This window comes from Podarcis filfolensis (assembly GCF_964270895.1).
Source record: "Podarcis filfolensis genome assembly, chromosome: 6".
In the NCBI taxonomy this organism is placed as follows: Eukaryota; Metazoa; Chordata; class Lepidosauria; order Squamata; family Lacertidae; genus Podarcis; species Podarcis filfolensis.
In genome coordinates this window covers 77,622,911-77,643,495 of record NC_139609.1, presented here as the reverse complement: position 1 = coordinate 77,643,495, position 20,585 = coordinate 77,622,911, and the positions used below count along the sequence as shown (strand labels likewise).

Sequence of the window (20,585 nt, the reverse complement as noted above, 5' to 3'; positions counted from 1 at the left end):
ATTTTTTAAAAAGAAGCAGCTGCAACAGCCAGCTGCTGGGGAAGAGGCATGCAATTGGGTGTCACATCTAATTTGGCCTTGAGAAGCATGAAGAACAGTAGCACAAGTTCTCGTTTCTTCTGTGTTATGTAGCCACGCATTGGCACTCTTAAGCGGATGTCTAGCCCACAGTTCCTTCATTACAGTTAATTTTGCCCATCCAGCTGCCCTAACAGGTTTCATAGCTACTGCAGTCCAGGTGGAATCCAACTGGACATCCCTCCATCCCCTTGTTCCACCAAGTGACAGTACCTGCCTTTGAGATAAAAGCACAACATTTCTAGTTTTGTTTTTTAATTGAATCACATCTTGCAGACTTGGGCTTGAAATCAACAACAACAGTGACATATGAATATAGTTAAAATGGAATTTATTTCATTAAACCAAAATAAAAATTCTCCTTTGTTCTTCAGGATGTGAACAACATAAGAAAAATTTATAAGGATAACTTTTCATTGACATTATAAAAATAACAAAATAATTCCTATATATATATTCTTGGTTATACATAAGACATTATAGTTTACATTCAGAACTTATTTTTGGAGACAAGCACTATGCAAGGCTCAGTCTCTTTTTCACATGCGACCCAGTGACATCAAAGCCATTCATCAGAGGCATATTTTTGGTGTCTGAAGCTTTGTAATACCAGCCTATATAACCACCGAAATATGGCATTGTATGATTTCCTCAGCTGTGTTTATGAACTTTTAAAAACATTGTAAACCTAAGCCTATATCACTATTATATAGAATAATTAGTAGTACAGCATCAGAAATACAGTGATAGACAGGCTCTGGGTCATGCAGACTTAGGTTCGCATATACCACTTGTTATCTCTGATAGCAATAAGCCCTGCTTGCATTGTGATGAAAGCAAAGATGTGTGTCATTCCTATGTCCTACAAAACTAACACTTCACGGCCACACTTAAGACAAAAAAGGGACCACTAGTCCCAGCAATGTCAAGAGCTACTTGGTGATAAGCTCGAACAGACAAAGGGCTCTGTGAAGAGCTTTCCTTTCACAAAGAAACAGTGTTTAAAGCAAGTCCAGCTCCTTGATATAGATTCTTTTCATTTTTTAAAAAAGCATAACGATATGTTCGTTTTATAAAGGGCCTCAGTCTCATTTTCAGCTCAGGGTAGAAGCCTACAATAAGCCTCCATTTGTTGTGAACAGTTTAATACACATTCAGATTGTGCGCCAGCCATGTTCACAAGTATGTCAGTCCAGAAATGTTAAACTAAGATAAGAAATCCTGCTCTGTCGATAGAAAAAACACACAATTGTGTGAATTCACTTTTGTGTGGCTGAAGACATGTGTCTCTGGACCAAGCCAGATTTATATCAAGTGCACAGCTGTTACTGAAAATGGTAACTGAGGTTTTAGGCACCACCCTCCTGTCCATGACATCTAGAAGAACTCAACTGCATTCTGATGTCACAACGCCACTTCATGTTGTTGGCTGCCACTTGGAAGTGGGCAGAAACATGGTGTGTCGTGATCAAATCAGTAAGTTCTATTAAACATTATGGAAGGGGAGCTAAACATGTGGTTGCAGCAGATGCACTTTTGCTAGATTATCTGTTTGTGCCCTCAACAACTATTCCTTATGAATGAAGCACAAAGGTAAAATAAATAAAACCTGGGTATTTTAACATATGCTGAGCCACTGCACAAACTATTCATGCTCTACTACTGAAAACACCTTGAGGCATCTTTAGAGGTGCACAAATGCTGTTCACTTTTCTAGAAATCTGATAAAATTACATAATTTAAAAGATCCACTTTAAACGCTGCTCTGTTCATGTAAGAGGGGAGCAAATATTGCCAACTCCTCCCTCCATCTGCAGCCCCACAACGTATCTCACAACACATCCAAGGCTCCCCAGTCCCTAGGAGCAGATATGCAAAGGGAAGGGAGAATCAAGAAATCCCTGTTCTATGAACTCTGTTCTGTTCACGGAAAGAATAGAAGTTCAGATCAAAGCACATGTATTTGGGAGTTTCAAGTTCCAGAGTGGAAGATTTCCGTGAGTCTAGGAGACAAATTCTGTAGTACATTCGTCTTATCCTTGCAAGTACAAGACTTCCAGGTTCCTTATAATGAAATACAAGGACAAAAGGATCTGCTCAGATACATGGAGACTTTGTGGATATTTTTAAAAGATTCTCCAACAAATGAGTACGTATTTCTAAAATATGCAAAGTAGAATATTATAATCACTAGAAGAAATCCCACAAATGTATGCGAGATGAGGCCTCCTGGCATGGTGATGAAGTATTACTTTGATTTGGATACTATATTTTATATTTCTGCAAAAGACCACTGACATGTGGTTTTTAAGGTATTTACTTACAGACTGACCATAACTTGGTTAAACCAAAGTATTTGCATAAGTCAAATCAGTTCCATGGATCGTGTGTGTGTGTGTGTGTGTGTGTGTGTGCATCAAAAGACCATGAAGTTCAATTCCAGAAATTCAGCCTAACTAGTTTGTGTACCAGGCAGTTGAAAACCTACCAGATAACTTAGCACCATTAGCTAAATTTACCATACTGTTGGTAACAGACAAGAAAAAAACATTATGCTGTATAAAACAGAGCTTAGTCAAAAATGCTAGTAAAAAAGGGCAGCAGTTCCAATAGCGTAGGCAGCAGACAAAGCAAGTGTACTGGAATAAAGGAGCTTGCTTCTTTTGCAAATCAATCCTTTTTAAAGTGCTGTGTTGTTCTTTGAACATACACAGCTTAAGACATCTTGGACAAATCTGATTTGGGGAAAGGCAAGATGCTGAATCTGGACTACAGTAATTTGCCCCAATTCGGCAGCGATCCCTTGCTATATTGGGACCTATATGAACAGATCAGATGCATGTGACTCAGAAGAGTCATTCAAGGTGATCACCATTGACACTCTCTTCTGGATAGTGATGCACGCTCCCAGCATTCTTGAAATACAGGTAGGAACTGTTATCTTCCAGGTGCACTCAACAATCCTTGGATCAGAACCACTATTCTTTAAGTATTAGCTCCAAAGAATTTGATGACATTTAAATAAGTATTAAGTTGGTATTAAGGCCAAACAGAATCAAGAAAGGAATAAACCCAGCCTATGACAACCAGGGATAAAGTGAAATACTCATTTCTATCAGAGATTCCCCACTAAAAGATGTTAAACATCTGAAAAAACTCAGTTGTGATTCTCTCTGTTTCAAGTGTATGGGCATACAGAAGACAAATTACAGAGAAATCTCAGTAAGGCCAGAGATAAGTTATAGCTTTCAAGAGAGAGAGGGAAATGGTTTGCGAGATGCTTTGCTTCCCCATTGTATATACACATTCTTTTGTCTCTTTGTCGCTTCTGGTCAACTAGGTTCTTGAAATAATCCAGTCTCTAAAACCTGCTTCTACTTTGGTAAACAGAGGTAAATTCAGCCATTACAAGAAGCAACCCCTCCTCCAAACTTTCCAGTCTCTGAAAAGATTATTATCTTTAGCCTAAAAAAAACCAAACATGTAAACTCATAGCACCCATCTTATTTATGGGATCTGGGTGCTCTAGGCAAATATAACACAAACCTTGTAGGAATACTGTTCTTTATATATACTGTATGCCCCCACTCTGTGGATGGTAATAGTAAACAAGATAGTAACACAGTACTAAGTTTGTGCATTGTCTTCAAAGAAACAAAATGGAGGTCTCTGACTACCATGAAGTTGTCAGGAAAAGAGGTCACGAGTAGACGGCATCATATGGATCAGAACTCTGTGCTTTGTACCATCCCATAGGCTTCATACAGCTTGTAGAGAAGCTCCTTTTTTTCTTTCTCTGGCAAGAAGCTAGACTTGGCAGCATTTATGTTCTGCAAAAATTGGAACAAACACAGAAGTGAACTCAGCAAGTAGAATATTCTGCTAGTGTCTTAGTATGTATTACTAGCCAAGTCTAAGTGAAAGTAATGGATGCAGTTTCCAACCCTACATTTTCAGCTTTTCGTTAAGTGGGAAAATGTCAGCCTTTTAAAAACAGTCTTTAGGCTTTGATCACTTAGATGGGATTAAGCCTTGATACTCCTGATTAGACATGCAAAGTGGAGCACTTTAAGAAGCACATATTCCACAGATCTGGTAATCAGTTGATGCAACACTGTGTTATGCCAAGTGAGAGCAATGATCCATCTATCTATCAGGACTAGTGAGGGCTCTATGGAATCAAAGGTAGCATTTCCCCAGCGCTGCTCCTACCACAGAACTTTTAAGTAGAGATTCCAGGGATTAAAGCTGGGACCTCCAACATGCAAATTATTATTACCAGATTTTTCTACCACTACTACAAAGAGAGGTTTCTGGTGGGAAAAATCAAAGTTTCAATCACTTGGCCCACTTCTCATTCCAGCGGCCCACCATCACTGCCACCAGCTCCAAGGGAAACCTAAGTGTGCAGAAATGCACATGGTTCTCTCCTTTCAGTTGTCCATGCCTAATATACAGATGTCGGGGCTGCGGCAGGGGAAAGCTGTGCGACAAAGCAGTACAGCCCTGCTCCCTGATGGGATGGGGGATGTGCACTGGCTTATAAATTAAGGACCCATTAAAAATCAAACAAATGTTTTCCTTGCCTGACCAATTTTATGCCTTTGCTGGTCATTCCTATGCTATGGGACATGTCCAAGTTGCCAGTGTTAGGGTTCTGAGTTTTTAATACCTTCCTCATTACAGCTACAGTGGTACCTCTGGTTACGTACTTAATTCGTTCCGGAGGTCCGTTCTTAACCTGAAACTGTACTTAACCTGAAGCACCACTTTAGCTAATGGGGCCTCCTGCTGCCGCTGGAGCACGATTTCTGCTCTCATCCTGAAGCAAAGTTCTTAACCCAAGGAAATATTTCTGGGTTAGCGGAGTCTGTAACCTGAAGCGTATGTAACCTGAAGCATATGTAACCCGAGGTACCACTGTACAAAGGTTTATACTTCTCTTTTGTTCTCATATTACTGTCTGTGTCAAAATGACTTCAGGTCTGGGGCATTATGCAGGGATCATAGACAGGAACAAGTGGACTCCCAACCTGTCCTCATGGGGTGACCCTTAGCGGTAAGGGCTCACATTTCAACCTCTTTAAACGGCTGGGTGGTACCTGCCACATCTCCTGGTTAGTCTCCGTAGGTGAGAGAAGCAGACTACACTATGAGCTGCCCCGTGTTAGTGGCCTTCTTCCCCCCAAACTCCTTACCTGCCAGGCTGGTGTGAACCACTGGCAGCAAACCATGATGATGCACAAAAGTTGGAGCCTTGTGGGCTTATTGTTCAAAACTAGAATACTGCTCTGAGAGCGCAGCAATGCAAGCAATAGATGGTTCCGTGTTTTGACTTCCAGAAGCAGTTTAACTGCTGATCTCTGGAAGCAAGAACCTATCACCTCATTTTTTGTAAAGTGCCAGATATGTTGGTAGTGCTGCTACATAAATAACATGTCATATGCTGGCTTGTTGGCTAAACGATGTGGTGACTCAGCACTCTCTTTCCTCCTGACATGTCTGCCAAGATGAGTCAACATTTCTCCAGAGATTGTAAATGGAGATTGTTTTTCCTGGCTTGTAGTGAAACTGAGCACTTGTCTCCATTTGTATGCCTTGTGCCTTTGTTTTCATAAGTCAAACCCTAATATATTTTCTGCATATCCACATGCTTTCTTCCTACTTGGTTTTTCCTTTTTATGGGCACAGTATTTAAAATAAACAATTATATCCAGGCTCCCACATACCAAGTCAACAAGGCTCTTGGGGTGAATGGGCAGATATGTGCCCATTTTTAAAAAAATGACTAAGCAAAGAACTGACAGTTCTGGAAAAGAAGGAAGAAGGGCTGAATGGGTGGGTAAGTAGAAATTCAGCTAAAAATGGTTTCAAGAATGGGTGAGGAAACACTCCAGCTATGAAGTGGGGAGGAGGACAATGGCTGCAATAAAGGACACTGTGTCCTGTAATAAGCACTTGAATGAGTTTATATAGATTTGCTCTTCTCAACAACTCCTTAATGAGTTAAGAAGCACTCCACTTCCTGGTTATTTTATTATCTGAAGTAAGGAGCTAAATCTATCAGTCAGAGCATGGGTTGAAGTGCATCAGTGCTTTACACAATGACAAAGTTTATGAACATATGCAGATACAGATTGTGAATTAAGATGTCCATTTACAAAGCAGTAACCTTTCTGCAATGGTCTTATAATTATGTGGTGAGCTGACTGACTACTGCGCCTGTCTATATGGCGTTAAGAATCTCACCATACCTCTACAATCTAGAGTTGTGATTTGGTGCAGGTGTGGGGTACAATTCATGGAAATGGACAGGCTGCAGATGTGGCTCTATGCCCATTATGGTGAGCTCCTATAAGGCCATTTCTGTTTTGGAGAAGTAACTTTGAGAAGATTTACTTTGGCTGCAGATCGAAGCACAGCTTACTTGGAAGTAAGCTATTCTTTCAAAGCAAAGATGTTTAGGATCAAGCACAACCAATGCAAAAAACTGAAACCAATTTACCAGCCTCTTGAATTCTTCCTCAGTGAAGCCCATGCAATCACGAGCTATTTTGTAATCCGTGTTAACTGTGGAGTTGAAAATGAGTGGATCATCCGTGTTCAAGGAATAATTTGCTTCATCTTTCATAAACCTGAAAAAAGCAGAATTGAAAGAACATCAGGTTTTTTTTTAAGAGTATAATTTGCATTTTCCTCATGGGGAAAAATATAGTGAAGCCTGTTTTCTATCCCATTTGTATTGAACCTCCTAGACAATTTCCATTAAACTACAGTCCAAACACCAAATATACTATTTATTTTTCACTGTACAGTCATACCTTGGGTTACAGACGCATTGGGTTGCGCGATTTCAGGTTGCGCATCGCACTGAACCCAGAAGTACCGGAACGGGTTACTTCCGGGTTTTGGCGCTTGCGCAGAAGCGCTAAATCGCGACCTGCGCACGCACAGATGCGGTGCTGCGGGTTGTGAACGTGCTTCCCGCACAGATCACATTCGCAACCCGAGCGTCCACTGTACAATAATGTGACATGATACAACACATTTCAAGTAATCCACAGAAAATATCAGAGGGGGAGAAATCACTAAAAAATGTTTTATCATACATCAAATCATATTAAGTTTTCTCAGATCTTAAGAATATAAGATCCAATGTATATTGTTGAATATCTTCTTGTCATACTGTGTTACTTTTCTTTGTTATAGAAAAGACAAATTAGATAAAGTGCTAACTGTATGCTCTAGAAGGCAGACGGCTTTCTCAGAAGTGGCACCCTCCCTGTGGAACAGCCTTCCTTCAGATGCCAAGGAGATAAAGAACTACACAACTTTTAGAAGACTTCTGAAAGTAGCCCTGTATCAGCAAGTTTTAAATGCTTGATGTTTTATTATGTTGCTATATATGCTGTAAGCCACCCAGAGCAGCTGGGAAAACCCAGCCAGATGGGCGGTGTATAAATAATAAAATTATTATTATTATTAGATGCCAAACTGGGAGGCTTAAACCTCATGGCTCGCCTCAGTATTAGGATTTGAGCTGATAACTGGGCAGTGATTTTGATCCAATAAGTGAGAAGTAATGTCAGAATAATTAAATAAAATGTAGAAAGATTATTCCAAAGTTTTTAAAAAAACCCAACCCATATCCTTACCTTACTAATGGATGCATACTGAAGCTGGTTTGGCATGCACTAGTGAGGTGACTAGACCAAGGGCAGATCTGTAGATTTATATAAAAAACAAAACAGAATCAATACACGTCCCCTTTAAAATACCTATGTTCATAATTTAGAAATGCTGGGCAGTGGCTGTTAGTGAAGGGAGACAATACTGAGCTAGACAGACTAATGGTCTGCCTTGGTACAAGGCAGCTTCCTCTGTTAATATCAACTGCAGCTATTATCTGGTTCACGTAACAGAGTTGGAGACTTGAAAGACATTCCATTACCTCGAAATGCATATTTTCTTTCAACAGCCGTTTATATAGACTTTCATCTTCCAAGACATGGTAGCCATGGCCAATTCGCTCGGCCTTTAGGATGCTGACTGCCTATAATGGAAGACAGGGGGTGGTGGGAATGTAGAATCAACTTTTTGCTAATTAGGTTACTCTCAATTGCACAGTTCACGATAACTACAGCCCACAGCATTAAAGTGAGAGCAGCTCTATAAATTGTTTTGAGCTATTACTCCTATTATATAAGGTATACTTATCACAATCTGCTAAAAGCTTATTTAAGAAACACAGCCATACTATGTATGGCACAGACCTTCTGGAGACCCCCCAAAACCCTTGAATTGTAATACTAAAAAAGAGTGGGAGAGTATGGTTTAGTTTGTCATTACATGAACAAGCATTGGGCTCACACATTCCTTCCTCTCTTTATGATCTCCAATGCACTGTCTTTTGCAAATAGCAATAGTTTTCTTACCTGAAAGATTAAGCTATGCAGCTTGCACTCAAATCAGAATCAAATTTGAGAGATGGGTGGAAGACAGAAATTAAACACCTGGTATAACTTATCACTGCCTTGCCGTGGCAAAGGGGCTTGAATAACTCAGAGAAGCTATGAACTATGCCGAGCAGGGCACCCAAGATGAACAGGTCATAATGGAGAGTTTTGACCAAATGTGATCCACCTGGAGGAGGAACCGGCAAGCCACTCCAGTATCCCTGCCAAGAAAACTCCATGGACAAAGACAACAGGCATATAAAAGTTATGGTATTCTCGAAGCTACCAGCATGAGTCTGTCCAAACTGCGGGAGGCAGTGGAGGACAGAAGTGCCTGGCGTGCTCTGGTCCATGGGGTCACAAAGAGTCGGACACGACTAAACGACTAAACAACAACAAATAACTTTTTTTGTTTTTTTACAGAAGTGGGTGCAGCTCTGTTTGCCTCTCCTGAATGGATTACTCCTGTGAAATTACACCACACAATGGTGGCTTTTTTTTTTTTAAAAGGAACAGTTTATAACTGTTTTGATTTTTTGTAAGAATTAGATGAAACATACATGCATGTTTGCTCCTTGTGAGGAGACGAATCCCACCAAATCCCAGAAGGGTAGCTGCAGAAGTCTTCTTGCAAGGGCAGCTCTTACAGTTTGGGATGTGTGTAACAAAAAAGAGAGGAATCATTTAGTCTCCCTTAGCATCCTGTGGTCTGAAAATTGCAGATAAGAGAGGTGGCTCTAGGTAAAAGTATCAAAATTGCACACAAATCGGTCTAGCAATTTTTGAACTAGGCACCTTTAAAGTTGAATGGAAGGGAGAAAGAACTAAATAGGATTCACTTTCCACCCTCAAGATGCTGGAAATGGAGAGTCTAGGTAAAATTGTTCCCTCTGATTACAAACTTGACCTATCAGTCACAACAGAGCTCTCCTTTCTCCCTCTCCCCCATTGTTCAGATTGTACATTCTACAGTTTGCTGTATATTCAGTGTCAATTGTCAGCTTTTCCAATGACACAACATCCTTTTTTTTTTTGTTCTGCAGTACAACTTCTTACCTCCTTGACAACCTTGGGTGGCCCAACCTCACCAGCATGAACAGTTCGATGAATGCCATATCTTTCAGCTTCCTGAATAAAAGGGAACACAAGGAAGAGAATAAAAACTGACTGGCAAATGCTAGAGATTCATAGAATTTCTCAAGGTAGCATTTGCTACCTTATCTTTCTTTGGCTGTAGTCTAAGCAGAGCTGCTAAAAACTGGAATATGCACAATAGAAAAATCTGCTTAAAATTGGTATTTCTCCCGAAGAGGAAAATTTGTTATTTTATTAAAATACATGTAAAACTAAAGATTGTCACTTTTTGCTTCACAACAATCATGATAAAATGTGTAGCAAAATACCACTTAATGCCAAAATAGGCTTCAAAGTGGTTTACAAAATATAAAAAACACAATAAAAAACACAATTACAGCATTGTTAAAATACACAATAAAACCATTCCATTAAAACATAAACATGTGGAATTAAACTATGCAAAAAAGCTCCTTGGAGATTAAAACAGGAGACTGCTTGAAAGTTCTTGGGCACGTCTTCAAATGCTGGTGGAATAACTTTATTGTAACCAAAGGTAACAATGATACCAAGATTTTTCAATAAGCCTAGCAGCAGTACATTTCCTTCCCTATCTCCTTCCCACTTTTACATGTTATGGCACCATTCCTCCACTCTTTCCAGGCATGGTCTGTGCTTTAAATCTTCATGTCTGAGCACACGCACACGCACACCCTCCGAGTTTTCCCTGCAGAAACCCACTCTTTAAATCTTAATGGGAGGAAACGGCAAAACATGGAAAACAGAGGAAGCTGTGCAGGTTGCAGAGCAGTGGGAAATGCTCAAAGAGGTTTTAAGCGTGGATCTGTGCCTAGAAAGACTAGGGCAAAAGCTAAGCGTGGACAAGCTTTTAGTCTGGAGGAAAATGTATTTCTCGCACCCCCAAGAGTCTTAAGTCTTTCACAGAAGAGCCTAGCATCAGTCGGTGGCACCCAAGAGTCCTTGGCTAAAACTGGTGTAGCACCTGTATACCCTCTAACCCTATGTATAACTGTTCACATGGTTGATAAAAAAAAATCCAGCAAAAGCATATTAATTTATACCTGAGTGAATTTACAGAGAGGAGTAACTACACCAATCTTCTATTTGGAAAGCTTTAGCCAGACATTTCTTATCTCTAGTCTCAGTCTGTGACTGAAGGTTTGCTAGCAGTTGGGATTAGGTTCTCGTACCTGTAGACCAGTCCCGTTTTAATAAAAAGATGTAGCAAGTTTTACATGAGTGCATGATAATAAAACCCTGGAATGGGAGTCTTATATGTTGTTCTTCTCAGATTGCATGTAAGGCAGGCACTGAGGGTTTTGAACTACCCAGCTCCCCCCAATCCTGTTCTTTTGGCTCCTTACTCATATCATCTGAACAAACCTCATAAGCCTTCCGATGATCTGGGTAGGTCTCAGCGTTTATCAACTCATCGCCAGCTAAGTCTATAGCAACCACTGTATCATTCTTATACTTCTTACACAGTTCCACCACTTCCAGTGACCAGCCTGGAAAGAAAAGCACAACAATCTTGTAAGGATGCAATTGAGTTTCTGCAGCTGCCAATGACACACACATACACCATGTATAGGAAAATATTTGTCACATAAAAACATCACTGTGTTTTCCAGAGTTTCCTTCCTTTGACAAGGCCTTCTGAGAAGATCAGGCAATTGTTGGTAAGGTAAAAAGGTAAAGGACCCCTGGACGGTTAAGTCCAGTCAAAGGTGACTATGGGGTTGCAGCGCTCATCTTGCTTTCAGGCCAAGGGAGCCGGCATTTGTCCACAGACAGCTTTCCAGGTCATGTGACCAGCATGACTAAACCGCTTTTGGCACAATGGAACACCGTAATGGAAGCCAGAGCGCATGGAAATGCCCACCTTGCTTTGATAGAGAACAATTAAAAAAACACACACCATGGTTCTATAGAAAGCACATTATGCAGGCCACTAAGCTATCCAGAATCAGAGAAAAATACAAATCCTAAAATGGCCAAAAAAGTAAACTTGCAACAATAGCTATTTTTACAAAAGCTGTGAAGTCCAGAGGTCAGGAGTTCAGAGAACGCCAAGCATCTTGTTAGGTGTGATTTAACTGGGTCAGCTGCCAGACAAAATAGAAAGCAGATGGGAAGATAAATATAAGCCTCTTCTAAAATACTGAGGACATCTTAATAGTGTGTGTATGAGAGGATGGGGAGGAAGATTTGCGGTATAATTGCAAACATTGCTGGAAAGCAGTTTCTGCCAGAACCCTTTCCATTTCTTGGTTTTCAGCAACTCTAGTTATGATTTCATAGAAAACTGTAAGTTTGCCATGCAACCAAACTCAGCAAACACTCTGGATGCACCATGATTTTTTTAAAAAATCTAGAATCCCATCAATTATTGCATTACTCTACTCACTCCTTCGTGCATGGACCACTATAATTTATGCATGATTACAAGACGGAGAAAAATGACACACTGTATTTCATTGATCCAAGCCAAGGGTTCCCAAACTGTGGTCTGTGGACCACCAGTAGTCCAAACTTCATTCAGACAGTCCATGACATGTCTGGATTTGTGGTTGAAGACAGTTGAAGATGGGAGATGGCACACCCATCACATTAAAATTTCACACTGATTTTTAACTCTATATTTATTGTGTCTTTTATTTCTTATATATTGTATTTTCTTGTATTATTCTATGGAATTCAAACTGAAATACAATAAACAGGGTGCACCCAGGGTGTTAGCTGAGTTTGTTTGAATGCAACGCAGACAATTTTTAAGAAGTAAAAATATAACTGGTTTCCCTAAAAGCCAATTAATGGGAAGTGTTCTGACAGAAGCTGTTTTCAAGCACTGTTTACAGGTATACAGTACTGCATTCTCTCTCTCACGCACACACCCAACTTCAAAAAGCAACACCAACAAACTTTCTTTCTTTCTTTTTTACAACTGAAGACGTCCAAGTAATTGCTATATTAGTGAATCAAATGTAGTTTTGTTTAAATATTTTGCTTTTTATTGTACCACTTCCTAAGTGCTCTGGGTAGGCAACTGTTCAAGGAAAGCAAACCATCAAAACTAATCAGCTAATTAAAAAAGCAGTATACAGTCACTCTAGATCTTTTCCGCCTTTATTATTTGGTTATTGAATACCAGCTGAAACAAGTAGGTATTGCATCGTTCACGCTTAGACAGACTTTAAGACAATGGGAGGTTTACAGCCTTTTAACCCAACAAGAACACCTCTTTGCATGTTATTTAACGTAGGCATAGAGGACAGTTGGTCTTCTATCTTAAACATCAACTTCAAAGGTCTATATAGCGAAATATGTCTGCTGTTGTCTAATCTAAACAGCTTCCATGCCTTCTTACGCTGAAGCGCTATCCCTGCATTAAGGTCATGTATATCAGAGTGTTTGAAAGAGCAAGGGGAAGGATATCTCATTTTCTAATCTGTAATTGCAAAGGTTCTTTTCATTACTGCCCTGGGTCAACCGCAAGGAAAATAAAGGAGCAGTGAGTTCAAATATTTTCTTCAGGCAATAGTTGACTTATAATTGAGACTTGACTATTTAGGTTAGACTTTATTGGAGAAGACCTCCTCAAGAAGATATTTTCAGGAGATACTCACAACTGCTTCCTATTATTTATTTTTTTACATTTGTTAGTCAATTTCCTCTAGACATGCTTGTTACTACATAATTCCATAGCTGGTTTGAAAGCTGTATTATTGCTCATTGCTCAACTACAGTTCTGAGTAAGCACAGGGTTAGCACAGAAGTCACAATGGAGTTAGTTATGCAAGTGACTATATCTGTACTGCAGATTATCTTGGCCCTGAACTTGAGTCATTCCAACCACAATGCCAATCATAATATCAGAGCTGTCAGATTTCCACACACTAACAGGAAAGTGTGACCCTTTCCTTATAAAGCAGTGGATTAACTCTGTCCTGACAAGTCTCAGTATAAATGCCAATACATTTTCAGAAGCTTAATATGGAAATCACTTAAACAATAACCATAGCAATCAATTCTGTGACTTCCAGCTGTGAGCTAAGAGGAAGGCATGTTTGGCAAATCCTCACTGTGATCAACTCCCACCCGGAAACCTATGTCCTCACTATGGAAGGATGTGTGGATCCAGAATTGGCCTCAACAGTAACTTAAGGACACACTGTTAAGACCATATTCATGGAAGACAATCCTACTCGGCTGCAAGTGATCACCAAAAAAGAAGCAGCATCTGGTGAAGCAGCCGAAGCACTGCAGGGTTCAATCCTGCCCATACCTGAGGTTCAGATGTGGAAGAGCAGAGGGATGATCACCCTCCAGCAGATCCAGCCCTGCCAGTGATCCTGAGGAGGTTGCTTGGGTTTCTGGCTGGCTCTGCCATGTAAAACAATCCAGCTATCAGGAATTCCACAAATATCTCAACGGAATCTTCCATCATCATATTTGCCTTGTCTAAACTGAGCTTCCTATTTATTCATCCACCGCCATCCACCACCCATTACGGAGGTTGCACCTGGTTCAAATGAAAGGGAGAAATAGGGCAGCCCTACCCATTCTTGTGCCCTCCTGATGTTGTTAGACTACAACTCCCATCAGCCCCAGCCAACAGGGCCAGTGTTTCAGGGATAATGGGAGCTGTAGCGTAACAACATTAGGAGGGGACCAGGTTGTGGAAAACTGAAACAGAGTGGGTCCTATGGTACACTCCACTTACTCTATTTTTCTGTGTATAAGACTATATTTCACTCCAATTTTTTTAAGTTTAAAAATTGGGGGTCGTCTTATACACAGAATGTTGCAACTAAATATATAAACAAATTTATTTCTTAATTTTGGGCTCAAAAAATAGGTGTTGTCTTATACATGGGGGCATCTTATAACGAAAAAATACATTTTTTATTAATTTATTAAAGTTGCAGTCACTTTATCTTGCCCTAAGCAACTTACAACCAAACAGACAATAACTCCATATAGATACACTGAAACCAAGAGGAAAGAGAAAGACATTAAAAACATCCCACTCACTTCTAAAAAGCCACAGGTAGTTAAAGCCCAAAGGCTTGGTTATAGAGGAACGTTTTTGCCTGGTACCTAAATAGATATAATGATGGCTCTTTATTAAGAATAGCTGTTTGTACTGCACATAGCAAAGCACCCGTTTTTAGGTGTTCCAATTACAATATTATTTTAAAAAACAGATGTTTGCTAAAGATGATAGTGCAGACAACAACAGCTTAAACCAAGAGGCTTGACTGATCTGAACTTCTGCCTGTTGCAGCTTCCTTTCAACTTGCAGTCTAATTCTATGCAAAGTTAGGTATGCCATAGTCCACTCAAATGAATGGACTTAGGTACACCTAAATATATAGGCTGTAAAGAGGCTGTTCTAAGTTCCAGGCAATATTTTGAAATCAGCTCAGCAAGATCTTTAATACCTGCCAAAGTTTCAAGGCATAGGCAAAGCTTCACTGACACCAACTTTAATTGACTGCTGCTTTCACAAAACTCAAGACAGAAAATTCTCGTTAGCTCAGCAATCTGTGATTAAGATGGTATGCGGACTCTTAATTTATTACATAACCATACTTCAGCAAAGAGCAGAGATAAGTTAGCATGTTGTTAACAATTAACTACCTACTGTGTAGTGCTCCGACACACTAAGGCAATTTGTTTCATCATTTAATAAAGATCAAACCTCACTGTAATCATTTCAGACACTTCAGCTACATATAGCAGACATTAATATCCAACCTGCCATTTTCTACAAAAATTCTGGCAACAAACGTCTTCTAAGATCAAAATATTTTTAGTCCAGAAAGCAGAACATGAGCCCAGTCCACCCAGGGACAGTTGTGGGCAAGATTCAGGGGGTTGGACCAGATGACACTGAGGTCTCTTCCAACTCCACAACTCTATGATCCAGCACTGCCTCACCTGGCCCTTCCTGGTGAACATAGCTCTGCCATCACTGGGAGGGCACAGTTGCCACTCTACATGCCACATGTTCCACTGCTGCTAGCTTGTGAACTATAAACTCTATTTGAAATTAACGCGGGTGGCGCTGTAGGTTAAACCACAGAGCCTATGACTTGCCGATCAGGAGGTCAGCGGTTCGAATCCCCGCGATGGGGTGAGCTCCCGTTGCTCGGTCCCTGCTCCTGCCAACCTAGCAGTTTGAAAGCCTATCAAAGTGCAAGTAGATAAATAGGTACTGCTCCGGCGGTAAGGTAAACGGTGTTTCCGTGCGCTGCTCTGGTTCGCCAGCAGCGGCTTAGTCATGCTGGCCACATGACCCGGAAGCTGTACGCCGGCTCCCTCAGCCAATAAAGCGAGATGAGCGCCGCAACCCCAGAGTCGGCCATGACCTTTACCTTTATTACGAACTCAAAGAACAACATCTGCCTAAAATAGCGCAGAAGCATTTCTGTATTATATGTCCATAAGCCCACAATTTAATAGCCCCAGGAGATGAAGTTTTAGATGTTTATTCAGAAATTTATTTATTTACAGACTGCATTTACATAAATACATAAAAGTATTTACATTCTATCTTGCAAAACATCAGGGTGGTGACAACTTTTAAAAGTAATACAAAGCAATCATTAAAATGATTGTCTACTCAAATGAACACACAAGCATTAAAGTATGACTGAGACTTCTTGCATGGATAAAATAAATGTTAAAAAGAGGGGGGAGGCTTGCATCTTATTTGCCTTAAGGGTATTGTTAAGAATTAGATTAGCATATTGTTCTCAGTGGCTGAGAAGATGCCAGCAGGCAGGACCTGAGGGCAATAGCACTCTCCCTTCCTACCTCCAAGCAACTAGTATTCAGAAACAGACTGCCTCTAACCATGGAGGCAGAACATAGCCATTGTCGCTGATAGCCTTACCCTTCATGAATTTGTCTAATCCTCTTTTTAAAGCCATCCAAGTTGGAGGTCATCACAGCTTCCCATAGGAGTGCATTCCATAGCTGAATTATGCATACATTTGTATTTTTCTTTTCTACCCAGGAACTCAAGATTGCGTAGGTTTTCCTCCCCTCTCCCCTTTTATTTTTGCAACAGCGCTGTGAGGTAGGCTAGGTTAAGTTAACATATGTACATAAGCAGTAGGTCTGGGTCAATAGATTGCAAAGAGGTAGCTGCATAAACAGCATATATGTGAAATTAATATCTGAGGGGGAAAATAGAAGGCCAACGTAGAAAATACTAGGATGTAATAATTTGTTAATTGTGTCATTAGAACCATGCGCAGAAAGTGAGTGAATGAAGGATGGCAAATAGAGAGAAAAGAACAACTGTGGAAGAAGTCTAAGATTACCAATATCAACCACAACAATTGCACTGTTAATTCATACTTGTCAAAAGTTCCCAACTAACTACTACAAAATTAGCCCACGCTCTTATGCCTGAATGGTTAGCAACCTGTTCAAGTTTTCTTAGCTATTGTTATATGAAGTTATCTTCCTCCTGTCTCTATTTGTTCCTCTGTTTCTATCCCTGGACCTACACTTAAGTGCAATGTTGTGATTGAGCATCTAAACACAATGAATTACTTACTGATATATTGCAAAAGGATTTGACCTCAGTGTGTGGGGAAGGGGTGAGGAGGCAGAGAGGTGAGCAAGACAGATTTGATAAAGTAAGAATCAGAGCCACAGATGACCTGTAATACATTACTTGGCATGTGACGCATGCAGCATAGAATAGACCTGGCTTTGATGTTGAAAGCCTTCTCTCCAGCTTTTAACCCCCGATTAACAAGGCTAACCACTTCATCTGGAGTTAGGTCTCCCCTGTACAAAGAAAAATACGAAGAGATCAGTTAGGGCATTGTTGTTTCCAATTACCAGTGCTCAAGGAAGTGCTCATACTCCTACCACCAAGCTGCTTGCATCTCAGGCTGAATTACAAAGGACTCAGTACAACCAACATCTGGGTACAAACAGCAAACAAGTCTGCCAGATAAAACCTAGTTCAGTGGTAGAACAGATGACAGGAATGCAGAAGATCCAGGTTCAGTCCCCAGCATCTCCATTTGAAAGGATCTCAGGGCTCATCCACACTTGCAAAGTATGAGAGGTTTTCTGTTTGGGTCTGAGCAGTTTTCGATTTGCCCTGCCACTTTCCCCGAGAAAACCCGCTCTTTAGCGCTGAATTGGAACAAACATCAATTCACAGAAAACCTGACTGATGTCAGCTCCAATTCAGTGGTAAAGAGTGGGTTTTCCCAGGGAGAAAGTGACAGGGCAAGCGGAAGTGTGGATGAGCCCTCAGATAGCAGAGTTGGCAACAGCAAACAATATTGGTCCTCAAGGGATCAGTGGTCCAAATCAGGCTAAGGATGTCTCCGCTGTTCAGATCCAGCAGTTCCCAAAACATTTTCTAAGCACTGTAAACATACCAGAAAAAGTCTAGGTGCTATTCTTGGTATTAAGTCAAATTAATTTTACATCTATATTGGTAATGACCATGGTAGATCATTGAGTATTTCTATAAGGAAATGGGTTTTTCCACTGGAATAGCATCCTCCCTGCTCTTTATTAACATGCACAGCTTCAGTCTTCCCTGGCAGGAATTGCAGGCAATAGCAGCAAACGTTCCTCCCTTCTCTACTCTCACTCCCGAAACTCCCTTATACAAATTAGCAATGTATTGTCAAACAAAGCTCTGGTTTCTTCTAAACAAATTAAGAGCTAGAAAGATCACCTGCAGGGTTTCAAACCAGTAGCTGTAACAGTCAAAACTGCAAGGATTTTTTTATTTTTAAATAAGAGCTGGGGAAGAAAAATGCTTGTGTTTGAGCTCTGGTTCTTTTCTTCAGCTAAGAGTAACTTCTGCCAAGAACTCTTACAGCTGCTTCACACAGGCAAGATGGATGAAGTACTCGGGGCAGGAGGTCTCACTAACGTGGCAGCATTCTCAGAGAAAAGGAGGGATGGAGAAAAAAATACGACAGGCTTGATAAATCACCAGCTCTGCTTTCTAAAATGGAAAGCTAAAGGCAGATGGACTTCATGTGCTCTGTAAATACAAAAGCTGTGGATTTCATATTCTAAAACTAAGATTATTTTCTTGTCAAAAAAGTAGAAACACAATAACGTTAGTGGCATTTAAAGAAGCTCTGTAATAACACAAGAAATATTGTAAAAAGGGAAAATAGAAGTGGAGGGTAGGCATAAAGGCAATAGCAAAATTTGGAAATGTGTAATTAAAGAAGATATAATTCGGATGATTGGCAGAGAGGCTGAAGGAAGCCAAAAAATGGAAAAATTTATAGAAGTTGTAATGTGGTGTGATTTGTATTTTCTTTTGATGGAAAGTTAATAAAATATAATTATAAAAAAGTAGAAACACAAGGCAAGCCTCAACACTTCTGTTAATTGTGGGCACATCACAAATACTTATTTTATTTATCCTACACATTTGCTGCCATTTATTTGCAACCTGTTGTAACATAGACCTATTGTAACCTATTTTAAATTTGGGTGTGTGGGGGCATGCAAATCATGGCAACTACATAAGGGTAGCTAGAGATCTTTGTCTCCTGACTAATTACAGTAACCTGATATTCAACTCTGTTATGTCATATTTGAGGTGCAGGATTTTACTATCTGTTCACTGTCTACCTCAAGCAACGGCTAATTTTCTAAATATCCCTTTTCTGTTTTATAGTTGAAAGTTTAGTTATTTTTCTATTGTGCACAGTAAAGAGTTTTATGTGATTTGAAGAATCTAAATATGCTGCTCCATTAAGAGAGTGAGTGCTTATGAGGATGATCCAAAAACATGGAAGTATTTTAACTAGGGAATGAAATTTCGGAGTATCACTGATTTCTAAGGGAAAGTTAAACAGTTCCTAATCCCTGTCTATGACACCAATTGGGCTTTAATGCTGCAAGCTTATGCATGCTTACGTGGAACTAATCCACACTGAGTTCAACAGGTTTTACTCCCAGGAAAATGAACATAGCCTAAAATGCTAACTTTAGCAACAGTGCACTTTCATACTTTTCTCTCATTCTCTGGGGAAAATATAACAATAGTATATGCAAAGAAAGTCAATTAGATATCCATTGTTGAACCATATCTATCAGAAATGCACGGGCAGCATCCTTTAAGCCAGCGGTTCTCAACCTGTGGGTCCCCAGATGTTGTTGGACTACAACTCCCATCATCCCTGAGCTCTGGCCTTGCTAGCTAGGGGTGATGGGTGTTGTAGTTCAACAACATCTGGGGACCCACAGGTTGAAAAAGGCTGCTTTAAACAAAGAGACTGGTACGTTTTATTATTTAGACTCTAGAATGCTGGTTGGACATACTGCACTGATCCCTGGTGTAGGGTGAAGTGCAGTGAGGCATGTGAAGGAATTTCACATTGCCCTTGAAGATGTACTTATTTTCAACATATTTTCTTGAACTGCATGCTGTCGGTTAGTAATATGCCACCAGCTATTTACCTCTCTTAATAAGGTTACTTTATATTGTGTTATCTTACACCTTTAAGAAGATACTCACTCTTCTTGGTTCCAGGGGATAGGATGCACTTTGCAGTTGGCTAGGAGGTGAGGGCTGTACCGGGCTTCAACATAGATTACACCTTCCTTTGCTTTCATTTCTACAAATTCATAAGCAATTCTTTCCACAGCCTCACGGTCCCCCCTGTGAATGTAGAAAATGTTGATTTCTGTAATTGGTGTAGTCAATCAACAATCTAAACTCTACAAAACATGGATATGTGGTGCTGTGGGAGTTAATGCTTCTCAGCAGACCAAAATTCTACGCCTCAGTAACACACTGTTCAAACCCTTGTGAATTTGCAAGCCTGATATGACCACAGATTAATAAAATTTTATTTGGTACATTTATATGCTGTTTCCCCAAAGGAATTTAAAATGGCTCACGATAATTAAAATAAAATAAAAGGAGCCAATATGGTCTCA

At 40.1% G+C, this 20,585-nt stretch overlaps 1 protein-coding gene across 2 annotated transcripts in view; it reads right to left on the bottom strand.

Moving 5' to 3' along the window:
* Positions 1-392: 392 nt before the first annotated feature.
* ADA (adenosine deaminase) overlaps positions 393-20,585 on the bottom strand; it is a 31,511-nt gene continuing 11,318 nt past the window's right edge. For both annotated transcript variants that reach the window (XM_083619056.1, XM_083619057.1), the window contains exons 4-11: positions 20,161-20,304; positions 17,323-17,438; positions 11,013-11,137; positions 9,591-9,662; positions 8,030-8,131; positions 7,734-7,801; positions 6,584-6,713; positions 393-3,908 (exon numbers count right to left, since the gene is read on the bottom strand). In XM_083619056.1, the coding sequence (XP_083475182.1) occupies positions 3,804-3,908; positions 6,584-6,713; positions 7,734-7,801; positions 8,030-8,131; positions 9,591-9,662; positions 11,013-11,137; positions 17,323-17,438; positions 20,161-20,304 (862 nt within the window). In that variant the 3' untranslated portion in view covers positions 393-3,803. The remainder of the gene's footprint in view (positions 3,909-6,583; positions 6,714-7,733; positions 7,802-8,029; positions 8,132-9,590; positions 9,663-11,012; positions 11,138-17,322; positions 17,439-20,160; positions 20,305-20,585) is intronic.